General features: G+C 54.6%; 1 protein-coding gene across 1 annotated transcript; it reads left to right on the top strand.

Annotated features, from left to right (window-relative positions):
• The first annotated feature begins 269 nt into the window (after positions 1-269).
• Positions 270-22660, top strand: LOC120222140 (glycolipid transfer protein). The gene is made up of 5 exons (XM_039219875.1): positions 270-507; positions 15904-15962; positions 16936-17069; positions 19660-19810; positions 21464-22660. The coding sequence occupies exons 1-5, from the start codon at positions 405-407 to the stop codon at positions 21644-21646; spliced, it is 630 nt and encodes a 209-aa protein (XP_039075806.1). The 5' UTR covers positions 270-404; the 3' UTR covers positions 21647-22660.
• Positions 22661-25712: the final 3052 nt, after the last annotated feature.

Below are 25712 nucleotides of genomic sequence, written 5' to 3'. Positions count from 1 at the left end.
CGGAGTGGGAACAAGCCGCCGGGGCTGCAGGAAACGCCCGCAGCAAGTTCACCTGGGAGCGGCTCACCTGGGCGGACCTGGACTGGCGGGTGCCCGCGCTTCCAGGCCTCACAGGCCGGCCCCGCCCTCCGACCAATGGCGGCGGGGAGGCCGGCGGCGGCGGGCGCGGATTGGCCGGGCGGGTGGGGGCGGGGCGGCGTGTCCGGGCGCTTAGGCGCTTGGCCGGCGGGCGGCGCTGAGCGCTCGTCTACGCGGGCGCGGCGAGGGCGGAAGTGGCGACGCTGGCGTCCCCTGAGTCTGCGGCGGGCGGCAGTGACGGCCCCGGCGCTGACGGCGGCGGCCCGGGGGGCGGCGTGGACGCCCGCGGCGCCGGCTGGGGCATCACCGCCGGCCTCGACCCCGAAATGGCGCTGCTGGCCGAGCACCTGCTGAAGCCGCTGCCCGCGGACAAGCAGATCGAGACGGGGCCCTTCCTCGAGGCGGTGTCCCACCTGCCGCCCTTCTTCGGTGAGCAGGGGTGAATGGGGAAGGCAGCCCGCAGCTCTCCTCCAGAGCTCTCTTAGATGCACCTGAACCTCCCTTCTCCCGAGCATCCTCCAGCGATCCCTCTCCTGGACACCCCAGATCCTATTTCCCCAGGCACCCCAGACTCCCTCTCCTTACAGGCACCCCAGATTCTCCCTACACCGGACCGCTCCCAGGTCCCCTCTCCTTCCAACATGGCACATCCTGCATCCTTCCTCTCCAGGCACCTCACATTCCACCATATCCTTAAGAAGCTCCCCGCCCCCCTACCCGCGCCAGTTCTCCACTTTCTTGAGCTCCCCCAATCATCCCTTTCCCCCAGACACCCCTGACACTTCCAAATCCTCAATTTCCCAACCCTCCCATCTCCCCGAAGGCATCTCTCCCCCCAATCCTGTGTCCCTCACCCCATCATTCCCGTCTTCCTTTTCAGAATGGCTTTCAACTCCCTCCCCTTAAAATAATCCTCCCATTCCATAAGCCCTCTCTTTTCCTTACATTCTCCAAGCCTCCCCCTCACAGGATCTTGTGAACCCTTCTTTCCTCACAATTCCTCCATTCCAGATCAAAGACACCCCACTCCGGCTCCAAGGGAAGAAGTATGGGGGGGGAGTTGAAGAGGGATTTGTGAAACTCTGGCACCCCTTTCTAGGAGGAACCACCTAAAGTTTTTCCTCCATTTAGAAACAGGGGTCAAGTCAGGGGAAGCTGCTCTGTGGGGTGACATCAGACACAGTGCTTGGCCTGGGTTCTAAAAAGAAGCCCCCCTGCCTTATATGTCAGGTCCAGGAAGGCCTTGGGAATATGAGGAAGGCAGTCCCTAAGCCAGTTTCAGAGCCTCTTTCCTGCCCTCCCTGAGCCTGGCCCAGGCCCTGGATGGAAAATCGGAAATAGAAGACAATACAATCCCTTTGCCTTTCGGGTCCTGGCTGAAGGGTGCAACTTGACCCTCTGCTTTCGTGTCTTCCATGTGGGCTTGCCCAGCACCTTGTCCTGCTCATTCACTCAGTGGCCTTGCAGGAAGATACCAGGCCCCAGGACAGAGTTCAGCTGTAACCCACAAACTGACAGGGCCTTGACACTGACTTGGGGGACTGTCACTCCCATTACCTCTGAGCGGGTGGTCCCCATCTGTGAAATGGGTTCTCGGATCTCTCAGGCTAGCTGCGAGGGGTAAATGTGTGTAAAGCTGTGAGGCCTTAAATGCCAAAATAGATCTTCACTGTGGGAGGGGGAGAGTGGGGAGAGTGGTTATCACATCAGTTTCTGGATCCAGTTTTGGTTCCTTCACATAGCAGACAGTTAATCAGTGTTTGAGCAAGTGCAGCCACCTGGCTGGTGTGACCCTCAGACCTGGGTGAGCCACCCGAGAGCACAGTCTGGGGCTTTTATGTCCACAGCCGCATCCTCAGTACCCAGACCGGTGCCTGGCACATAGTAGGTGCTTCATCCGTGCTCATGGGATGTATGAAATGTTCTTATCAGTTACCTCCGTGTTGAGAGAACACGGCCTCTCCTGGTGGGGGGCTTGGGAACTCACTGGCTACAGATTGAGGAATGTGTATTTGCATGCCCCCCCCCCCCCCCCGCCTCTTGTTCTGTGAACATTGGCAGGACCCAGCCAGCTTGCCCTGCACGAGGATTCAGAATCTGTTTAGGCTAATGGTTCTCCACTGAGGGCAGTTTTGCCCCTCCGGGGACATCTGGCAATGCCTAGAGCCATTTTTGTTTGTCACAGCTTGCATGTGTGTGTCGGGCAGGGGTGGAGGGGTGGTGTCGGGTGGAGGGGGGTTGGGGTGGTGTTGTGTAGGGAGGTACTGCTGGCCTTCCACAGGTAGAGGCCAGGGATATGCTGCAGAATTCCCTATGGTGCAGAGGACCACTGTCACCACAAAGAATTGATCCAGCCCCAAATGTTAGCTGTGTTGAGATGGAGAAACCCCAAGTTAAGCTCTCCTTATCTTCAGCGAAGGTGCCTCTACTATGGTTCTGCTGTTGGGGGCACCCTCATGGGATGTGATTATCTGGCTGCTTTTAGAGGAGAGGGGACCGTGGCCGCTGGAGCCAGCAGGGCCAGGATGCCAGGGCTGAGGAGCATCCCCTCCTCCCTTTCTCTGATCTCAAAGGACCCTTGTCTTCGCTGTGCGCTGTGTGCTGTGGGGCATCACATCTGTTGACAGAGACGCCACTCACACAGAAGCCTCGGGGTGGGGGAGGCCCACCCCGAATAATTCTTAGCGCTCTTAAAAAAAATCTGGTAATCTGTTTCGAACTGTTGTGGTGGTCCAGGAGAAGAGTTTCTCCTGAGGGTTTAGGGTTTAGGAGGATGCTCCCACCAGTGGCTTTTCCCTGGTCCATTGAGATGCACTGTGGGCTCCAGCACAGGGGCTCTGTCTAATCTTGGTCACCTGGGTGATGCAGGTGGCTTGCGTGCATCTTCTTGAATGGGGCAGGTCTGGCTTAGTGGACGCAAGACATCTGAAGGAGGTTGCGAGCACTCTTGCCTCAAAATCGGGCTTTCCCCGCCAGGGCACGGCTGGTGGTTGAGGCTGGATCACTCTTCATGGTGGGGGCGTCCTGCGCATTTAGTGGCATCCCTGGCCTCTCCCTGCTAGATGCCAGTAGCACCACCCTCCCCAAGTTGTGACAACAGCTTGTACAAGGAGACAAAATCTGGTTGAGAACCACTGTTCTTGGTATATATAGGGCAGAGGCTGAAAGCTGTTTTGCTTTAGATGTTCGTTTATTTTTGAGATAGCGCAAGTGGGGGAGGGGTAGAGGGAGGGGGACAGCAGATCCCAGTGGGCTCCAGGCTGACAGCCCAATGCGGGGCTCAAACTCACAAACTGCGAGATCGTGACCTGAGCCGAAGTCAGGTGCTCAACTGACTGAGCCCCCCAGGTGCCCCAGAAAGCTGTGTTTTTAAAAAAAGTATTGACTGCTGTAAGGAAGATCTGTTTATTGAAGGAAAAACTTTGCAGGAAGAAATGATAAATAAAAATCTCCCTGTCCTCTATAGAGCACTTACGACCTGCTAGTTCTCTTAGGGGCTTAGTCCACATACCTTCTCAACCTTTTGAGGTCGGGTTTGTGGTTTGCTTGTTTTTGTTTTGAGAGCATCTCTGTTGACATTCTGGACTTTCCCATCAGACTCATTTTTATCTGTCTTTAATGGAAAATGCAAAAGCTGCTTCCCGCCGCCCCCCCCCCCCCATCCACCCTGGCCAACTACACAGCATGACCATCTTCCCATGCCGGTCATCATTTGTCATGGCTGCTTCGAATTCCTTTGTTTGAACATGACCATCCTGTAATTAACCAGTCCCCTGCTGTTGGCTTCTCTCCCTGTCTGCTCTCATAAACAACGCTGCAGCGAACATCCTTGCCTAAGTTTCTTTGTGTACTTCTTTCATTATTTCTAATTTTTAGAAGTGAAATGGCTGGGTGGACGGACATTTTAGAAGTGAAATGGCTGCGTTGATGGAAGGAAATCACGTTTCTTTCACTTTTGCCGGGTGTGGTTTGTGGCAGAGTTGGTCAGCCGGTGAATGCTCATTCTTTGGGCTGCAGATGGGGTGTGGCTTAGAGCATCCACATCTCGGGCTAGCCCTCCCTCCTTATCTCCGGCCTGAATCTCTGGCACGGGACAGGCTTTACTGTGGCCACCCAGAGGCCAGCCCCTTGTCCAGCTCCTTCCTCCACCTTGACCCAGTAATTGGATCTCACCACTGAGTGATCAGCTTCCAACTGACTTCTGTGAGGCCTCTTCTCTCATCTTTTAGGTCAATTATGCAGCAATGTTCTACAGCACTAACAATTAGCGGGCGGAGGTGGCGGGAGAGGGGGAGGGAGAGACTGTGATGGCATTTCATCTGGTCACTCCCTGCCTAGAAGCCTCAGTGGCTCCCTATTACCCTACCTTGAAATCTGGGCTGTAGCCTCTCTGGATGGCTTGCAGCCCCACCAGTGGTGCCATGCTGTCACTTGTCTCTGCCTGGCACACCCTCCTCCCCAGGCTACCACCTTTTTTTTTCCCGGCTGGGCTCCACGTACCACTACGGGAAAGTCACCTCATCCAGAAAGTCTTTCCCAAGGCCCTTAGACTACCACAGAACCTATCCCATTCTGTGTGACGTTGAGCTGTTTCAGCGCCTAGCCCCGGGTAAGCTGCTCAGATTTGCTGAGTGAATGCTGTTGGTTCCATTCCCGTGCTTTGTTTTGTTTTGTTTTGTTTTGTTTTGTTTTTCTGGGTTCTTTCTAGAAGCAGTTTAGCTTTTCTCTCTCTTCCTGAATTAAAACACAAAACTCATGGGGCGCCTGGGTGGCTCAGTCCGTCAGGCGTCCAACTTCAGCTCAGGTCATGGTCTCACGGTCATGGGTTCGAGCCCCACGTTGGGCTCTGTGCTGACAGCTCAGAGCCTAGAGCCTGCTTCCGATCCTGTGTCTCCCTCTCTCTTTGACCCTCCCCTGCTCACACTGTCTCTCTCTCTCAAAAATAAATAAACATTAACATTTTTAAAAATAATAATAAATGAATAGATTTAGCAACATGCATAGCTCATAAAGCACGCCCATGGCAGATGTTATTAGTCAGTCAACGCCCTGTTCCAGGTCAGTCAGACGTGGTGCATGAAGTCACGCCTGTCTGTCCTCACTGTTGAGGGAGAAACTGAAGATTAAGGAGATGAAGGGAATGATCTCCATCTCTCGGTTCTTGAAAGCCAAGTTCCAGGGATGATCTTTCTTCCTTCAGATCTCTCACTTAATTACATCCAGAGAATCAGGCCTTACAGGTATCTGATGCCCATTAAATAGGCGGAGGGAGCCCCCTAGAAAGAGAGATTGCCCATCCCTTTGGTTCAGTTCTCGCCCTATTTGGGGCGGGGAGGGGGGCGGGGCAGCCCAGAAGCACAGAATTATCTTCTTGTTACACAGCCAGAGAAACCGAGGCCCAAGAGGTGAGGTGACTTGCCCAGGGTCACACAGCCACGGGGCAACCAGTAGAGTCCAGCCAGAGCTCAGAGCTCAGGTCAGACCAGAACTCGGGCCTCGGGATTCCTTACGCAGTGGTCTTGGCATTGTGCCTGCTTGTGGTCCTGACTTCCTGTCCCTCGTGGAGCCACCTGCATGGCCACTAAGGAATCCGGGGGCACAGTAGAGGCTGGAAACCACAGGCCGGATATACAGCTTTCCTCCGAGGTGCGCGTCTCGTACTTGGCCCTCCGAGCTGGGCCCGTAACCCTTGCTCATTTGAATGAGGATTTGAATGACTGGGACATAGAAGTCATCGTCATCGCAGACAGGCCAGCTGCTCCTGTAATTGGGACACGGCGTTAACCGCCCGGGAACCAGCCCCACTGACAAGTTCCCCTTCTTCGAGGGAAGTTAGCTGCCCCATTGCCGCAAGTGCCTCCCGGGCCTCAGGACCACCCATCGGATCCCGGCGGTGTTTTGTTTTGTTTTTTAAGTTTACACAAGTAGATGTTTATTTTTGGTTTTCTATCGAATATTCCAAGAAAGATGAGCAAGAAAATGGATGTCTTACTGTAGCAGGTTAGTTATCATTTTGGTTGAGTGTCTGTTGAAGGCTGGATTCTGTAGGGATGTGACATAGACTGTGTGCCCAGGAGGGACACTTTTAGAAGGAAGAAACTGTGTCCCTGTGGGAGGAAGAGGCCCAAAACACACTTTGTGCAATAGGTTTTTGCAATTTCGAAACTGTGGACTCTCGTTATTAGCTGGTGGTGCATTTGCAAGTAGTTGGTGAGGGTCCACGAGGCTTTAGGGGCACCTCCTGTGTGCCTGGTGTCCCTCTGATGTGTCCCACTCGGTGGGCCCCAGGAAGATCTGAGTAACCCCTGATGGGAGGGCTGCTGCGGGCCCCAGTGTGTTAGCCGCTTGTCTCTGTAACAGCTGCAAGTTGGCCGCTTTTGAGGCTCAGCCGGGAGAAGCCAGTTTGAACTTGGGTCTTGTCTGCTGAAGTCCTTGCTCTGAAAATCCTAGGTGGTTGGATGGAAAGAAACATGGCCAAGCCCACCCGAGCTGGAATCTGGGTTACATGGTGCCAAGGCCGTGTCCACGCCTAAGTCGATCCCCTCTCTAGGCCTCCAGCCCCGACTGTAAGGCAGGGAGGCTGGGCCTCCCTGGAAGGACAGGGACGATCTTCCCAATGATTTTGGCGCTCAGTGCCCAGAATCGCTCCATCTTTGCGCGGGGAGGACAAGTGGCCTCAGGCCTTCAGACAGTGCCGCACAGCCCTTGGGAAAGAAACGAAGATCTTCCAGAAAGAAGCTGTGCCTCTGCCTGGTGGGTCTGGTGACTGATGGCCAGGGCCTGGAGCCAGCTGCTGGTCTGAGACTGCTCCAGCACCCTCACTGATGGCATCCAGAGGCCAGCACGGGGCACAGACCACTGATGCCCACCTGCTTTGTCCTCCGGGGACTGCGAATAGATCCTCCTCGTCTCCATGTTCAGAAAAGTCTGGCGCTGAGGTCAAGGGCTGAAGTCTGGCTCCTGCTCCCGGAGGGACTGAAATGGAGAAGCAGGAAGGAAAAGACCTAAGTGTCCACCCTGTCTGTTGCCAGCTCACCCAGACCCTCCTGGGCACAGGGCTGCTTGGAGGAGCGGTGCCCCACTGTGAAGCCCGCAGGGGCAGAAGCCGGGCCATCCCAGGGCTGTGCAGTGCGCCCAGCAGAGTGAAGTTGCCCAGCCGGTGTCCAACTGACCGGGAATGGAAAGTGTGAGTGACACAGAGGGCTTTGCAAAACATAACACACGACCCCGATCATAGCTAGCGTGACTTCTGTCTTGAGTGGCCCCCACGTGCCGAGCTTTGAACGAGCCGCAGTCTCATTTCCAAACCTTCTCATGACCTTCTGGATTTGGAGGAATTAGCACCATTTTACAGAAGAAGAAACTGAGGTTCCGAATGGGGAAGGGATTTGACCAGGTCGCACGGCTGGAAAGTGGTTCCCAGGGCTGAGACGTGGGCTGGCTCTGCAACAAGGGAAGGGCAGCCCTCGAAGACCTGGGGCAGAAGCAACCCTTTTCCTGGCCTTCCCTGCCAGTGGGCAGGGGAATGCCAGGAAATCCCTGTCTGGCCCCAGGGCGCTGGTGTCAGTGAGCCACCTGGAGTGGCCGAGCTGGTTCTGGTCTTAGGTTTCATTGTTTCAGTTTAAAAATCGCCTGGGTGGATGTTCAGTCCTTTTGTTGCCTTCGAACAGTGTTGCTTGTATGGGGCCTTTTTTTTTTTTTTTTTTTTTGTTAGCGTGTTAACTGTAGCCGAGCTTTTAAGTCATTACAGCTGATCAGCCCTCTCCAGGGTCCTATAAAAACCAGCTGGCTCACACTTTCCTGTGCTCGGAAATGATTCATTTTCTGTCCTGCCGTTCCCCCAAGTTCCCTTACTCCACTCTCGTCTGAGAGCCCGTTTTTTTGTTTGTTTGTTTTTTTTTGTTTTTTAATGGTCTGGAATACATTTGAAGTCCTTATTTTATGATAGGAGGTTTCCTGCTAATTGTACCCATATCCATCAGCGGCCCCACTTTCTCTCCTCCCTCCCTCCCTCCCTTGTTCTCTTTCTCCTGTGGTTTCTCAGTCATTGGGAGCGTTCTTTTCTGGATTTCCTCTCCGAAGGAAGGCTTTGCCTGTTAGGAAGGATGAAAATGATGTTATAAATAATAATCATAATAAGCATAAAGAATACTTTTTTACGTGAGCACTTACTAGGTGCCAGAGACCAGGGCAAAGCCCTTTATACAAGGCCTCATTTAAGCCTCCCAGCGACCTGATGAGGTGAGGTCCTGAGGTGGGGTCCGTTATCAGCCTCATTTTACAAATGAGGAAACCGCGGCTCAGAGAGGTTGACTAATTTCTCCCAGGCCACACAGCAAGTAAAGAAAAATGAGTCTCCCAGCTACATCCCCACCTCAAGGCTGGCTTTTACCGAGGGGGACAACTATGGACAAAGAGAGTTGGCATGCCATAGGGGTGATTTTTAATTTAAAAGCAGTGTTTTGGATTGTTTCTGTTTTGTGTTTAAATGTTTAGTTTTGAGAGAAAGAGGGAGGGAGCGTGAGCAAGTACAAGTGGTGGAAGGGCAGAGGGAGATGGAGGACCCGAAGTGGGCTCTGCGCTGACAGTAGAGAGCCCGACATGGGGCTCGAACTCACGAACCATGAGATCGTGACCTGAGCTGAAATCAGGAGTCAGACACTTAACCCTCTGAGCCACCCAGGTGCCCCAGGATTGTTTTGTAAACCTTCTTTCCTCTTTCAACAGTAATATATTTAAAAATGGCAATTCACAGGACAACAACAATAAAATGCCTTATCTTGGTAAGTTTTAGGAAGGTGGGCATTCTCAAAGTAGGCCTTCTTGCAGACTGAGCTGTCTCTCTCTCTCTTTCTCTCTCTCTCTCTCTCACACACACACACACACGCACACACACACACCACATACCTGCAGATTAATAAATGATTAATCTCCATCAGCAGTAATTTGAGTGCCTCTCTTTTTGGTCCTTGAAACCCAGGACCTGTAGAGTCAATCTGCCCCAGGACTTTAACAACAGAACCTTATTATCCAGCTATTGGGAAAAAAAATTGAATTTGAAATAGAACCTTCCCAGAGAAGGCCCCCAGAATCAATGACACGGGCATCCTGTCCTTCCTTTTTGAAGTAAGTACTTATGAGTTGGGGTAGGTGTTTCCATCCTGAATCACACAGGCTGAAAGCGAAGACTTGTGTCTAAGAAATGGAGTGCTTTTATCTCTGTGTGAAAATTATTCCTACGCTGGAATGAGAGGGGGGGTCCAGGCAGGGTGGCCCGGTCACCCCGGTGCCTGGCAGGGGTCGTGGGCAGCTTGGGTACATGCCGCGGTCTTGCTCAGAGCGTGCGTAATAACTGCTGCTTTCCAGCCACGTCGAAGCCAGAAAAGTGAGTCTGGTTCTGGGTGGTGGGTAGTTGGGTGGTGACTGCTGGCTCGTGGGGCCTTCTGCTCTCCAGGCAATCTCCCTCATGTGAACCGTGGTGGAGAGCCGGGTAGGAGGTTGTCCAGCCAGAATCGTCACAGAGGTCATGCACAAAATGCTTGCTTGGGACCTACACCCTCTTATTTTGCAAGGGGCACTGACCCCCTTGGCTATTTGTTACCCAAGTGTCCAGCAGAATGAAAGCACCGCAGAGAAAGCAGGAGGGAGTGACCTTCACCCATCAAGAACAGTTTCTTTTCAACTATGCAATGTGGTCCTCAAAACCTGAAAATGCCGGGGCGCCTGGGTGGCTTAGTCAGTTAAGCGTCCGACTTTCGCTTAGGTCATGATCTCACGGTTCGTGGGTTCGAGCCCCGCGTCGGGCTCTGTGCCGGCTGCCAGCTCAGAGCCTGGAGCCTGTTTCAGTCTGTGACTTCCTCTCTCTCTGACCATCCCCTGCTCATGCTGTCTCTCTCTCTCTCTCTCTCTCCTAGAAATAAATAAAAACATTAAAAAAAGAAAAGAAAGAAAAGTCTGTCATTTCCCCATTCATCTACAATGTTTCCTGTGGTCATACATCTAGGTTTGACATATGGCAGGTCTGTTTCTGGGATTTCTTTTTTATATGTTTATTTATTTAGNGGGGCGCCTGGGTGGCTTAGTCAGTTAAGCGTCCGACTTTCGCTTAGGTCATGATCTCACGGTTCGTGGGTTCGAGCCCCGCGTCGGGCTCTGTGCCGGCTGCCAGCTCAGAGCCTGGAGCCTGTTTCAGTCTGTGACTCCCTCTCTCTCTGACCCTCCCCTGCTCACGCTGTCTCTCTCTCTCTCTCCTAGAAATAAATAAAAAATATTTAAAAATAAAAAAACCTGAAAATGCCATGTAGAGCCATTTAGTGAGGGGTTGAGGGAGGCTTGTGATATTACTGGGTCACACCTTTATCATCATCCCTATTATTGGCGATGGCCCTATTTAGAAAACTATGCATGGCTTGCTGTACGAAAGCAGGGGCGTTTGTGGGGCATTTGTGTTACATTTTGATGGGTTCCATCCAGAGCAACTGAACTAGAGAAGGCTGGTTCCTTCACAAATTTAGGTAGCTAAAAAGTATTTCACTGTTTTAATTTTATCTTCTTTTTATTGTCAAGATAAGGCATTTTGTTGCTGTTCTGCGTCATGCCATTTTTCTATTGGGTTGGGTTTTTTTTCTCATTGCTTTATTAGAGCTCTTTACATATGAGGGATAACTATCTTTCGTCTGTGGTTTGTTTCACAGACTAGCCCTCCAACTATCAATTTGCTGTTTGCCTGTGATTGGTGATGGGATATCTCCTCATGCCCCAGAGGTTTCTGGGTTTTGTTATCAGATTTGTGGTATTTTCCTTATGCCTTCTGGATTGAGCAGCATGCTTAGAAAAACCTTCCACACCAAATGGCCATTTGCCACATATTCCAGATAACCAAGGCTTATCTGTATTTAGAATCTGCCCGTTAGGGATGGTCCTGGGGGGTAAGACGGTGGAGTTAGGGCTGATTTTTCTTTCCTTTCCTTTTTCCCTTCTCCTTCTCCTTCTCCTCCTTCTCCTTCTTCTTCTTCTTCTTCTTCTTTTTTTTTTTTAAAGACAACTTCCTTTCTCCCTGAGGTAAGATGAGGAACTAGGCAACCATCCAAGCCCCCCTTCCCCCCTACCCTTTTGGCAGAGGGCTTCTGGGTGGCATTTTAAAGAGCCTGTTTGCTGACAATAAAAACCAACTTGGAGGCACCTGTAAAACTGGTAAAACAAGAAAGGTAATTTTGGGGCACGGCTACATTCTGTAGGAGAGGTAAGGCTGGAGAGTGTCACACTCTATGCAGAGCAGGGGCCGGCCCGAGTTTAAACTATTCTAAAGGCCACCGTGTGCTTGGTGATTAAAATCATCCTCTGCTTCTACTGTCAGAATACTCTCCTTTCTGGCAAGTTCACATGGCTGGGAACATTCTAGAAAGAACGACGAGGGAGTAGCGGAACCAGCCCTGGTTCTATAGTTACGTCTGAGTGCCTGGCTTCCTCTTTGTGACCCTAGGCAAGTCCCTCAGCTTTCCTGGGCCTGGTGGCCTTGGACGGCACCAAAGACAGACGAGCCCGGAACCTTCAGTGGGCCATGCTGAAGCAGGTGTCAGCCTCAACTGCACCTGTGGCACTTCCTGTTCACGAGGCACCTGTGGGCGGGGCCAGTGGGAGACCTGAGCCCCGAGCAGCAGACCTCAGGGCACAGGAGGCTGCCCCCAGGCGCTCCGAAACTGACCCCAACGTGCGCGCGCGTCTGTGTGTCCACGGAGACGCCTTCCCTGCCAGCACCGCCCGCCCCTCTCTCCCCATCCCTCCCGGGCCATCGCTCTCAGCCCCTGCCCTGCTCCCCGCTCCCCACCCCAGAAGTGCGCTGAGGCCCTGCATTCCTACCCCCGTGGAGCAGAGGCTGTGTCCCTGCGCGGTGGCCACGACACACAATACCCACTGCTGTCAGGGCCCGGCCCCTGCGGCCTGCGGCGGCCTCGTGACCGCGACCGCGTAGCGCTGTGGGGGAACGCGGAACAAAAGGCCTTTCTCCCTGGCGGCAGGGCAGGGCAGGGCGGCGCAGAAAGCGCAGAAGAGCGGTTTTCAGAGCTGGCGAGGCCCCGCCAGGGCCTCCCGCATCTCGGGAACGCGCGTCGAATGGCCTGCGTCGCGGGCACGAGCCCGTGAGCCGCCCACGCATGGCTTGTCCCCAAGCCCCGGGTCTGTATCTTCGCCCCTCGAACTCGGCCCGGGGCAGAGAAAGCAATCGTCGGGGCACCGAGCACTCACTTTGCACACACGATGCCTATCCCTTCACAGCGGCCCCCACCGGGTCAGGTCTTACTCGGTCTCCTTTGTCAGACAGAGAAACAGGCCCCGTCCGCTTCCCGTGTTCTCCGCCATCTGGTTGTCTGGGCGCTTAGAACCATGGGTTGGGTCCATCTGCACCTCGAGGAAGCAGATAGAAAAGGAGCCTGGAGGGAACTTTCCACCGTCTGGTCGCTCGTTCGGGCCCAAGATGCCACCCAAGTGCCTGATGGGGTCCAGCTCCGGGCACTCTGGGCACCAGGCGGGTCCCTGCCCTCTCAGAGCTCAAGTCCAAGGGGGAGATGGGTGGTGAATAGCGGAACCGAGTCATGGTGAAATGGACTTGGAAAAAAAGCAAAAGAAAAAAACCCCCACAAACCCTAACTTCCCCCCCAGCGTGTTAAATATGACAGTTTTTTTCCTATTTTTTTTTAATGTTTATTTTTTTGAGAGAGAGACACACACAGAGTGTGAGCAGGGGAGAGGCAGAGAGAGATAGAATCTGAAGCAGGCTCCGGGCTGTCAGCACAGACCCCAATGCAGGGCTCAAACCCACAAACCGTGAGATCATAACCTGAGCTGAAGTCGGACACTTAACCGACCGAGCCATTCAGGTGCCCCGACAATTTTCAAACCTAAGGTAAAACTGAAAGAATTTTACAGTGAATACTTGTACACCCACCACCTGCATTCTGCTGTTAATGTTTTACTGCACCTGCCTATCCATCCATCCGTTCACCCTGTATCTTTGGACATTATACATTGTGGAAGACGATGACATGAAGCCGTCACCCAGAGCTGAGAAGCAGCCAGTCCTCGCGGAGACACCAGGGGACCTGCCTGGCCCCCGTGAGGGTCAGCATTGGTGACACCTGTCTGCACCATCAGAAGGGGATCAGTCACTGCGACTGGCCTGCTTGCATTGCTATTTAAGTCCCCAATGGGGGCCAGTTGGAATGTGCTACAGGGCTGGCAAATCCCACGACCTCCCCTGCTGGATGGAGGCGGTGCGTCAGGCAAGATTAAAGAGCATGATGGAGTCGTCGGGGGGCGGAATGCTCAGGATTAAGTGGGCGGCCGCCTGGACCCCCAGCCCAGCCCCTCGGAGCTGCACTGCACAGCCCGTGGAAGGAGGTTCGGCCCCGCAGGCCCGGGAGAGAAGCCCGGTCGCTGACAGAAGGCTGGCCATCAGCCTGAGGGCCCTGTGCCTGGAGCCTGTGGTGGGGCAGCCGAGCTGGCAGCCCTGATCTGGATGGGGCCTCAGGAAGGCAGAGAATAGAGGGAGCGAGGGTGCAGGCCAGTGTACTCCCACTCTGCACAGATTCCGCAGGGCCTGGTGGCTTCTGAGCGCAGCTGGCTGACATTTGCTGGACCATGGAGCCTGAAGTCATGAGAATGACCAGAGTCCATTTTATTGGGTGTTCGTGCATTGGGCACTCTGCTAAATGCATCCGGTATGTGGTTTCTGAACTCCTGTGACAGTCCTAGGAGTTAAGTACTAGTACTGCCCCACTGGACATGAGAGGAAACCGAGGTCCCCCGGGCTTGCTCAGCTGGGCTGTGTCTGGGGCAGGATTCAAACCTGCCTTCCCCACTTCCTTTCCACTGGCTTCAGGGGTGTTTCATGTATAGTGTCTAAGGCTGTTTCCCCAACGCACGTCTTTTAACAGCTGTGCTTAGACTGTTCCAGATGGCTGGCCAGGTGTGCTGGGTCACCTTGGGTGGAATCCAGTCTGCAGCCGCCCCTCCCCCACGCCTCTGCTCCTGCACGGTCAAGGTGGCAGGCACACCGAGGCCCTGCCTGGCCTGCCGAGAGAGAGAGAGAGTCTGGCACTGGCATTTCCCTCCTGTGGGGGTGGTGCCGGCAGTGGCCTGCTCGGGCGTCTTGTCCCCGGGGCCCTGTGGTCTCTGGACACAGCAACGAGGACGGGGAGAGTGTTGGGGGTGCAGAGCTGGCTTCAGGCTCTGAGGCTGAAGGTCACGCTGAGCCTGCTCATGAGAGAGCCAGTCCTTGCCTGTGTGTGTCCTCCGTGCCAAACCCTTAGCAAGGGGCTCGACCTGTGGGCGGTCTCAGGTCCTCACGACAGTGCCAAGGGGTCACAAGAGAGGGAAAGGAGGGGGGCAGGCCACAGGCTGATCAGAGTCCCAGGCCCCGCCAATCTCAAGGTCTACCTTTCATCGGCTTGAAGGTGTCACGGGTGGGGGTGCCTGGGTGGCTCAGTCGATTAAGGGTCCAACTCTTGGTTTCTGCTCAGGTCATGATCTCAGGGTTTGAGTTTGAACCCCAGGTCTGGCTCTGTGCTGACATAGTGCAACCTGCTTAGGATTCTGTCTCCCCTCCTCTCTCTGCCTCTCCCCCAACTTCCTCAAAATAAATAAACTTAACAAAAAAACACTGTTACCAGTATCACCAAGAAGGGAAAAACCCCTCCAATTAAGAACATTCCTATTGCAGACATAAACAAAACGTGTCTTGGAAGTGGATTGTTTCTTTTCTTTTATTTTTCTAATGTTTGTTTATTTTTGAGAGATAAGGAGACAGAGTGCTAGCGGGGGAGGGACAGAGAGAGAGGGAGACACAGAATCTGAAGCAGGCTCCAGGCTTTGAGCTGTCAGCACAGAGCCCGACATGGGGCTCAAACCCACAAACCATGAGATCTGACCTGAGCCAGATGCTTCACCGATTGAGCCACCCAGGTGCTCCAGAAGTGGATTGTTTCAAGTCCTGCCCACAGCATCTCTGATCAGTCCTGTTGACCCATTGGCTAGATGGGAAAGCTGAGGCCAGTGTGTGCAGAGCCGGGTGGAGGTGGAGCCCACGTTCCTCATGCTGTGTTAAGTGGCTGGGGCCCCACTGCTGACGTGTTCTCCCGGCTCTGAGGCAGGATCTCCGAACCACGCAGTCTCTGCGGCGCCAGTGCATTTCTTTCTTACAAGCTGGTGAACAAGAAGGTCATTTTTACTAAAGCTGGCCCTTCTCCTGCCTCATATAAGATTCCTCAGTCTGCTACCTGGCCAGCTGGTCAATTAGTGGTGATCCACCTTTGTGGCTGGGATGGGTTTCTCAAAGCATTAGTTCTGTAAGGTACGGTGTACAGCTGTGCTCAATGTGGTGGCCACCGGCCACGTGTGCTGTTTACATTTCAATGAATGAAAGTCAAATGAAAATACAAATTCAGTTCCTCAGTGACATCACATTTCAAGTGCTCAGTAGTCTCATGGGGTCCATATTAATGCAGATATAGGACATATCCATCACTGCAGAAAGCTCTGGGCAGGGCTGTCCAAGAAGCAAGGGTGCTGTGGATAAAAGGGTCTGCCTCCTAGATATTCCAGTTGTGTGTTAAAGGCTCTGACAAGTCCTGCAACAAGAAACTGGTCTCTCCTGGAGCCCACCACTCCAAATTACCTTGCCCACAAGCCTTCTTACCACCTATAAACAGCTCTGCTTTCCCCTAAACACACCAAGTGACCTGCCTTCCTGTTCCCAAGCCTCTGGCCTATGGAGTTCCTGAATCTCCTCCTTGTTGGGAATCTGAACCCCTCTTCTGGTTTTGCCCCCAGATTGCCTCGGGTCCCCAGTGTTCACTCCCATCAAGGCAGACATAAGTGGCAACATCACGGTACGTACTTAGCCCGGCAGCCACAGCCCAGAACCTCCCAACGGGAAGCTGAACCTGCATCAGTCACCAGGGCCCTGCTCCTTGCCACTTGCTCTCCAGGTTGAGGAACAGGGAGGAGACGTGGCCCCCAGATCATCTGGCCCAGAGCTCTTGGTCCTCCTTTGAAGTCATATACCCCACAGTCACAACCTGTCGGGGATGACAGTCTGAAGGGTTGATCTGAGAAGCAACCTCCTGGTTCTTGTATCTGCCCCGACCAAATAAGACGTAAACTCCAGAGCCCACGGGTGCATTGGCTTGGCCCTTCCCCCTCCCCATTCCTGGGAATCCCCTGGACGCCCGTCGTCCAGCCACTGACCCCCGCATGAAGATCCACGTACAGCCTGGCCTGCACCTCGGGCACACTGCATTGTCTCATTCTGTCATCCCAGCAGCCGCTGAGGCTGGTCTGTCACCTTCCCCATTTTACAGATGAGGAAGCTGAGGCCCAGTGGGGTGGAAGGAGCCGAGGTGAGATTCAGATCCAAACTGCCCGGCTTCGACTCAGGAGCCCTGTTCCTGGACATCTTTGAGTCCCAAAGTGACCGTCCACTTCAGATGCTCAGTGTCTGAGGTGCCATCGATAGTGGTCGGAGAACATGGACTCTGGAACCAGTCTATGCTGGAGCCCACCCGCACCAGCTCTCCCTTCCCGTCTCTGGGCCTTGGTCCCCATCTGCAAACGAGGATAATGACAGCAACATCGGGATCACTGTGAGGATCAAGTAAAGCAGTGCCCATAAAGTGCTTTGCCCCGCCCGGCTCTCGGAAGGCACTTAATAAACATGAACAGTCATGGATGTTACTGTCACAAGCCCCTGCTGCTGGTCCTGGTGTGGGTGGGAAGGAGAGGGGGGCTCCCCGACTGGGCGTGGGGACAGCCATCTGTGGGAACAACCTTTCCAAAGGGAAAGTCCCGTGTGCTCTGTTTCAGAAAATCAAAGCCGTGTACGACACCAACCCAGCCAAATTCCGGACGCTGCAGAACATCCTGGAGGTGGAGAAGGAAATGTACGGGCCAGAGTGGCCCAAAGTGGGGGCCACGCTGGCGCTGATGTGGCTGAAAAGGTGATGGGCTTGGGTGGCAGGTGGTGTGGCCGTGCAGCCCCGGGGGCCCCGCTCTGCAGACTAGGAGTGTCCAACCCTACTGTCCCCTTCGAGGCCGCCTCCGTTCCTTTCACATATGTGAAATGCTGAGATAAAGTGCCCAAAGAGCCAAGGCCTGCCTGCTGCTGCGGCTCCCTTGCTCCAGTCCCATCAGAGGCATAGCAAGTGAGTGCATACTCTGGGCGTCGTGCTAAACAGTTTATATGCCTGGTCGTATTTCACGTGCTGTGAGTTAGGTGTCGTGATCATCCTCATCTCATGGCAGGGGGACGGGGTGGGGGGGGAGGGCACTGGGGCTCTGCAGGCCAAATAATGTGCCCAGGTCACAGGGTCAGAGCTGGACCCCAATGGTCAAGCACAGTTGTGCAGGTTGTGCACTGCACAAAGTTGTCCTATCTAGGGCTGGTTGCATCATGCACGTGCCTGATTTGACTTTATGACAGCTCCTTGACAGAAATGCAGCGTCTTGAGGAGAAGGTACTCTATTTAATTTGCACAGATTCGTCCCCTGGGCTGGAGGCAGTGTACCCTGATAGGGGATTTGAACCCAGACAATCTTAACCCAAACCTAAGAAAGCTCATAATCACTATGTGTATCGTCCTTCCAGCAAATACTCGAAGCCGCATCTGGTTGTTCCTATCTTACAGATAAGGCCAGCAAGGCTCAGAGAGCCCCAGGCACTTTGCTTGCTGAGCTCACACAGCTCTCATTCTCTTTTAGCTGTGCAGACACCCCTGGTGGCCTCTATGAGGCCAGGCACATACTCTGTCCCCCAGGTGTTCCCGGTGTGGCCCTCTCTGGGCCTGCAGTCGGGAGTCAGGAAGGGTGCTCCTCCCCGGTCTGTCTCCCCGCCCCAGGAGCCACCCGCCTCTCCCCACCACACATGTCTTTGGTGAAATGGAACAGAGAGGGTGTGCTGCCCAGAGGGTGCACTACCCAGAGGGTGCAGCGAGTGGGCATCAGGGCGCAGGTGGCTACCATGAGCACCCTCACAGCCTGCTTTCGGGACCGCCCCCACCCACTTTTGTCTATGACGAGAGCCTCACAGGCCTGGGCGAGGACCGCTCCCGGGTCCATCCATTGGCAGGTGCTGTGGGCTTCTCAGGAGGAGCAAGGCGGTGGTGATGGCCAGCTCAGTTAGCCTGTTCGTATCCGGATCAGACATGGGCAGAGCCAGGTGACTGGGAGGGCGGGTAAAGGGAGGCGCCGAGCGCCTGAGCACGTACTAAGCACCTGCTGTGTGCTGGGCGTGTGGGATGCTGCATTGAACAAGTGGGGTCCCTCTTTAGACACCACAGCCAGGGCAGGGTATCTGGCTGGTGGGTGGATCCTGACAGCAGGGTAGCAGTGCCCAGAGCGGAGAGAGGTCAGGGAGGGCTTCTTGGAGGAGGGGTGCCAGGCAGAGTCTCTGGGACTGAGCAGGAGGAGTCCCCGGAGGACGAGGCCTTGGAGAGGTGGGAGGGCAGGAGGGGCCCGGTGTGTCTGCTTCTCTGGGTGGGTCTGATCGAGCAGGCTCTGGATGTAAGGTGGGAGCAGAGAGAGACCAGGCGGGATTGGGTAAGGGTGGGTCCCAGCCTGATTGGAGGTGCTGGGGGGCCACAAGGTCAGATGGTGCCTCATCCCAGCTGCTGGGTAGAGGGGCGGTCATTAGGGCTGCAGGAAGGCAGGGGCTCAGGAGAGGGGGCAGACCAGGGCAGGGCTGGGCTTATCCCCTGGGCTCAGTCCCACAGCCCACGCTGATCCCTGACAGTCAAGGGCTCTGATCCAGGCATGGGAGACTTCCCTTTCCCTCACAAGTGATAAGGACACCCTTTAGGCCCAGTGCTCCTGCCCCTAAAAGTCCCCCACTTCCCCTACCAGCCAGATCCCCCCTCTCTGCAGGGAAGGAGCAGAGCAGGTCATCCAGGGACCCCGGGGTTAGAGTGAAGGATGGCAAGGAAGGAGTCCGGCTCGGGGGTCAGACAGTGGGGTCCGCATCCTGGCCTTTGGCTGAGCCTTCTGGGGGCGCCTCGATGTTCTCCTCTGTGAAGTGGACAGGTTGTGCTGAGCCTAGCCTCCTGGGGCCGAGGGAGCAGGAGAGGAGATGCTGTGCATTGCAGGGCCTGGAGAAGGGGCTCAAGTGGCCGCTGGAGGGCATAGACAGTGGCTCGGGGCGGAGGGGTGGGGTGGGGTGGAGGCGGGGCGTCCAGGCACAAGGCCGGGCGCGTCCGTGTGTCCACAGTCCGTGGGCCGTGAGCCCTCTGAAGGCCACGCAGACAGAGACGTGGTCAAGGCAGGCCCGGACCCGGCCTCGTAGACCTCACAGCCCGGCGGGGAGGGCGGCCAGCGGCAGGTCTCCCTTAGCCACGGGGCTCGCGAGACGCTGCGCTGAGCAACGTTACACGGAGGCGAGGTCAAAGCCAACACCGGAGGAGCGAGCGGCACCGTGTGCGCGTGCGCATTCGCCCCCGCGGCTGACAGGCGCTTCTGTCCGAGAACGTCAGGGTCTGTGCAGGGGTGCGGGCAGCGGCGCACGCGGGCCTGAAGCGCCGTCTCTCTCCCGGGCCGCAGAGGCCTCCGCTTCATCCAGGTCTTCCTCCAGAGCATCTGCGACGGGGAGCGGGACGAGAATCACCCCAACCTCATCCGGGTCAACGCCACCAAGGCCTACGAGATGGCCCTCAAGAAGTACCACGGCTGGATCGTGCAGAAGATCTTCCAGGTGAGCCGGCCCCCGTCCTGCCCCCGCGTAGCCGCGGCCCTGGGAGACTTGGTTGGGCCCAGCCGGGCTCCAGGAGGGGCCCCTTCGTGTTCGGGGTGAGGCTGGTGCACTGTGGGGCCCTACCTATCGCGTGTGCTTGCCCAGCCGCCTCTGTGGCCATGGTGGGTGTCCTGACAGATGCCCCGCGGTGTTTCTGTTGCGTGTCCCGTGGGGCCGGACCGAAGGGCCTGTGGGAGCAACCTGGCTGGGGCTCTTGAAGACCTGGGGTCCTGTTTGGCCCCTGGGATCCGAGGCCTGGATCCTCACCCCGGGAAGGGAGGGCAGGAAGGGCACCAGGGCAGCTGCTGAAGCGACACTGGTCCACAGGGCTCTTGATGCCACTCTTGGGGTGACATTGGCCAGGGTTACTAGAAGTGGGGCTTCATCACTAGCCCGGTTGCCTGGGGGCCTCCAGGATCGCCGGGCTGAGAGGCCCACTGGCAAGATGTCAGGAGGTCCTTGGGGTGCCCTCCATGCTGTCGCTGGCTAGCTCTCGTCCCTTGGTCCCTGGTCTCACCCAGCCTGACGTGGCCACCCTCTCCTGCAGCCCATCCTCAGTCCCCTGACAACCAGGGTCCAACAGGCTGGCCTCTTCCCCACAAGACACAGGCTGGGTCCGGAACCAGTCTGGGTACAGGCAGGAGGAGCTGGGCCACCTCTGGCTGCCCCCCTCCCGGGGGGACCTGGGGGCAGGGCCCTTCCCAGGCAGGTGCCACAAAAGCGCTGCCCTCCCTACACTGCGTTGCCCCCTGCAAAGTTGTCGCAGCCCGCACCTGAGTGACAGCAGCGTGTCCCGCGTGCCTGGTGTGCCGGGCCAGGGTGGGCTGCCCTCGCGTTCTGTTCTTCACAACCACATGTCCTTAGTCCGTTTCACAGATGAGGCATCTGGTGCTCAGAGAGGTTAACTGTCTCGCTCCAGGTCCCACAGTCAGATGCCGTCTGGGACTCCAGAGCTTGTCAGGCTCCTACCAGGCTTCTGGCCCAGCTGCAGCCTTTTCTTTCTGGCTCTGCAGTTCTGCACGCTACTGGGTGTCTGCGCTTTTCAAGTGTCCGGGGAGCCTTGACATTTAGGGACATGTCACATCCCCCCCAAAGGACAGAAGAGGCCCCCATCCATATTAGCAGCCTTCTCCCCTGGTCCGAAAGTGCCATCTCTGGAGAAGCAGTCTACCTTCTCCAGAGCAGGGGACCCAGAGGGAAGAGGGTCGTCCACACTGAGCACTTACTGTGTGCCCCGTGCCACGCTGAGTACTTTGCACACCCCCCTTGATCCTTATAAGAGGCCCCTGAGGCTGGTGGATGCCATTATCATCCCCATTTTACAGATGAGGAAACTGAGGCTCAGAGAGGCTAAGTAACTTGCTCAAGGCTCACAGCTAGTCGGCGGCACAAGCTGGAATTTGAACCCAGGTCTGTCTGTCCCCAAAACTGGTGTCCTTCCTGCTGTCCCTCACGGGGGTAGAAGGGAACAACATCTCCCTCTTCCTTTCCCTTCTGACGCCATGAGTAGCAGGGACCTCAGGGACGTCCCCTCCCAGGACCCCGCCGCTCCCCACCAGGTGGCCCCTGCCGGCCCCCTAACTCTGTGTCCCCTCCCCTCTCACCCATCTCAAGGCAGCACTGTACGCGGCACCCTACAAGTCCGACTTCCTGAAAGCGCTCTCCAAGGGACAGAACGTGACAGAGGAAGAGTGCCTGGAGAAGGTCCGTCTCTTCCTGGTCAACTACACGGCCACCATCGACGTCATCTACGAGATGTACACCAAGATGAACGCCGAGCTCGACTACAAGGTGTAGGTGTGCCCCGTGGCCACGCGCACCCCAGCACACGGCCACGCACGGCCACGGGCTAACCCGAATCACTGTGAATCCAGCTGGCTGGCCGCCCGCACCGGCCCGCGTCCCCCCGACCCCGGAGTGGCCCGGAGCCTGGCCTGGGGTCTGCAGGGGCCAGCCGGCCCGGGTTTTCTTTTTTAAGTCATTTTTGGGGGTGTATCCTCACATAGCAATAAATAACCACCCTACTTCCGAATCTCCTCTGAATTTCACAACAGCACAGACTGACTTTATCCCTTCTCATTTCAGTGTGGTAAAGATCAATTAATGTTTCTAATCAAGTTCTAAGGTTTTTTTCTCCCCGCCCCGTCCCTCCCCAGAGCATAACCCTTGGGGAACTGTGTGTCATACCCCTCACCTGAAGAAGAAGCGTGTGTCCTGAGGATCTGACTGAATGACGTTTTGGGTATTTTAAGGACCGTGAGGAGTTTGATTTGAAATGACACAGGGCCCCTGTTGTGGGATTTTTTTTTTTTTTTAAAGCAAACTGGTGTGTCTTCTCCTGTGGTTTGCACAGCCCGACCTCACAATGGTCATTATAGATACTGCTCTTTCTTACTGTCTCTTGCCAGACAGTTTTTTTATAGCCGAAACCAACCAGCACGCCTTTGATGGCCACGGGGAGGGTTGTTTTAAAGCTATCAGGCACAAATAAGTGGCCCTACGTGACGCTATTTGCAATTCTCTGCATAGTTATTTTCTTCAGGGACAGCTTTTCCAACCTAAGAAACTACGTACCGTGTGAGTTCTCTCACTGGGGAGAGGGTGAGCCCTCCATCTGCTGGGACCCAAGAACACTGCCTTGCTGCCTTAACGTCCTTCCTGGCGCTAAAAAGAGCTGTATTTTTTAAAGTGTTGGGGGCAAACAGAGCAACCCCAAAAGAATCGATGTGTGTTAAAAACCCAATGAGGAACTACTGGTGATTTTTATGCAGAGACTAAATGATCCTTAATAAATAAATCTCTATTTTGGAATCACCTTGGTGTGTTGGTTTTGGTTCTTGATCCCTCCCCGCCCCCTGCTCCCACCCCTGCTTCTGGAAAGGAGGTCACAACTGGGGACCAGGCAGGGACCGGCATTCGGGCCTCCGTGGCTTACCAAAATAGAAGTGGTTGCCACATTGAGAAACTGGAGAAATTTCACACACACACATCTCGATTTCTAGCTTCTTTAGGAAAAAAAATCAGACTGCGTGGCAGGAGCGGAGGAATAATTGCCCCCTTGGCTGGGGAGGGCGGGTAGACAAATGACTTCTCCGCTTTGCCCCCGCCCCCAAGTCCACACCAGTCCCTATTGTCTCCCTAACCTGTGACCTGAAGTTATTTGCTTGCTCATAGGCTGATGCCTTTTCTGATACTTGGGTTAAATGGAGATAGAATCTTTATTTTACTTCATTCCCCAAGTTGGGGGTCCAGTGGACAAAATGAACCAGTAATCATCAGGGATGATACAGAGTAGTCCGTGCCCAGAGGGTGCCCGGGGCCACGTCTCATCCTGGGATGCCTCTTAAAGAGTCATGGCTTGTACCGAGCCTCCATGGAAGTGGTGGGGTGGGGAAGGGCCCTGCAAGGAGGAGGGGCAGGGGATGCTCCCGGGCACGCGCAAGGAAACCCCCAGGAGGCTGCATGTGTGTGAAATCATGTGAGGAAGGGATTTGAACTTGACCCTGAAAATTATGGAGCACCTTCAAGGCTCTTGCGTTCGGTCCAGTCAGGTATGCAGTTTGGAAAGCTGACCAAGGGTTGGACACCTGAACTAAGATTTTTACCGCCTCTTATTTCATTCCATTTTCCAGCGTTGCTGATGGTAGGAACGCTACCGAGCTCTGCAAGCTCCAACTGCTTTTAAGGCTTCCCCTCCGTTCCCCATTGGGTTTCCTAGAAACAAAATTCTGCCACAATTAAAAGGAATTCTGTATCTTCCTTTTAAAAACAACCTTTCTAGGGGCGCCTGGGTGGCTTAGTCTGTTAAGCGTCCGACTTTCGCTTAGGTCATGATCTCGTGGTTCGTGGGTTCGGGCCCCGCGTCTGGCTCTGTGCTGACTGCCAGCTCAGAGCCTGGAGCCTGTTTCAGTCTGTGACTCCCTCTCTCTCTGACCCTCCCCTGCTCACGCTGTCTCTCTCTCTGTCTCCTAGAAATAAATAAAACATTAAAAAAAAAACCAAAAAAAAACAACCTTTCTAGGGGCGCTCGGGTGGCTCAATTGGTGGGCATCTGACTTCAGCTCAGGTCATGATATCACAGTTCATGAGTTCGAGCTCCACATTGGGCTCTGTGCTGACAGCTCGGAGCCTGGAGCCTGCTTTGGATTCTGTGTCTCCCCTTCTCTCTGCCCCTCCCCTGCTCATGCTGTCTCCCTTTGTTTCTCAATAATAAATAAACATTAAAAAAATTTTAAAACCAAGGGCGCCTGGGTGGCTCAGTCAGTTAAGCATCTGACTTCGGCTCAGGTCATGATCTCACAGTTTGTGAGTTCAAGCCCCATGTTGGATTCTGTGCTGACAGCTCATAGCCTGGAGCCTGCTTCGGATTCTGTGTCTCCCTCTTTCTCTGTCCCTCCCCTGCTTGTGCTCTGTCCCTCTCAAAACTAAATAAACATTTAAAAAAATTAACAATTTAAAAACAACCTTTCTAGAGGCATCTGGATAGCTTAGTCGATTAAGTATCCAACTTGGCTCAGGTCATGATCTCATGGATCGTGAGTTTGAGCCCCACGCTGGGCTCTGTGCTGACAGCTCGGAGCCTGGAGCCTGCTTGGGATTCTGTGTCTCCCTCTCTCTGCCCCTTCTCTGCTCATGCTCTGTCTCTGTCTGTCTCTCAAAAATAAATGTTAAAAATTAAAAGAAATAAAAATAAAAACAGCCTTTCTTGGAGTGCTTGTCTGGCTCAGTTGGTAGAGCACGAGACTCCTGATCTTGGGGTCATGTGTTGAAGCCCCACATTGGGGCTAGAAATTACTTTTAAAAAAGAGAGCCTTTTCTTCGTGTCTCTGACATAACACGATGGGGCCAGAAAGCAATGTGTTTGTGGAAGGTCAGCGTTTTCCAGGCCAGCCTCCTTCCCTCCTGGCACCTGCCGGGCCCCTAGGGGCACCCTGGGTGCCCAGAGACAAAGCTGGCAGTGCGTCTACATCCTCCCATTTCATTTTTGTCAAAGTGGGACTGACTTCTGCCCTGGGGCCAGGGAGGAAGGAACACACATTGAGCACCTGCCGTGTACCCACCCCACCTGGTACCCCATTTCACAAGCACCTGGACTGGCATCAGGAGCCCCATCTGTCAGATGAGGAAACTGACCTCCTGAGGACAGGGTGACCCGGCCAGGCACTGGGTTTTCACATCTGAATTCGTACTTCCCCTCAGCCTTGGCTACTTCCGTGCCAGCTGACAGTGGGCCCGCCTCCCAGTGCATCTTCCTGCCAGGACATCCCACTGTGGGGAGTCACTTATCTGACCCAGGCTACCCTGATAGTGCACAGAAACCCAGAGGAGCCCAAAAGTTGGACAGAGGTTGACTGGTGTGTTCACCTTTTGGTTCATTCCACTAAACTCCACTGAGCAATAGTTCAGGCTTGTAATGAATATTTCAAACACATCACCACACATCCCTATTATAGACAAGGAACTGAAACCCATTTCTCCCTAAAAAAGCCTGTTTCCTTTTCTGTACCACAGGTGTCTTGCTAATGCCCACCTCACAGGTTTTGAGGTTTAAGTTAAATGTTATTGGTGTGCCTGTGCGACTCAGTCCATTAAGCCACTGGCTCTTGATTTCAGCTCAGGTCACGATCTCAAGGCTCAAGCCCATGTGGCTCTGTGCTGACAGCCTGGTGCCTCCATGGGATTCTGTCTCTCTCTGTGCCTCCCCCGCTTGCGCACATGCTCTCTCTCAAAATAAATAAACTTCAAAAATAACTTAAATGTTACTATTTGCAAAGCAATTAGAAGTGTCTGAAGCATAGAAAGCTGTCTGAGTGTTAAATAAAACTGCAAAGATGTATTTATGCAGCGGGGTGTGTACGATGAG

Source organism: Hyaena hyaena, unplaced genomic scaffold (genome assembly GCF_003009895.1).
Source record: "Hyaena hyaena isolate Hyena2069 unplaced genomic scaffold, ASM300989v1 scaffold_0, whole genome shotgun sequence".
Lineage (NCBI taxonomy): Eukaryota > Metazoa > Chordata > Mammalia > Carnivora > Hyaenidae > Hyaena > Hyaena hyaena.
The sequence above is the reverse complement of the archived record's forward strand: the minus strand, read 5'-3'. Positions and strand labels throughout refer to the sequence as shown.

Excerpts from the sequence above, each read along its gene's own strand:
- LOC120222140 (XM_039219875.1), top strand. The coding sequence starts at position 405 with ATGGCGCTGCTGGCCGAGCACCTGCTGAAGCCGCTGCCCGCGGACAAG. Across the intron at positions 15,963-16,935 it reads ACATAAGTGGCAACATCACG|AAAATCAAAGCCGTGTACGA; the intron begins GTACGTACTTAG and ends GCTCTGTTTCAG. Across the intron at positions 17,070-19,659 it reads GCGCTGATGTGGCTGAAAAG|AGGCCTCCGCTTCATCCAGG; the intron begins GTGATGGGCTTG and ends CCCGGGCCGCAG.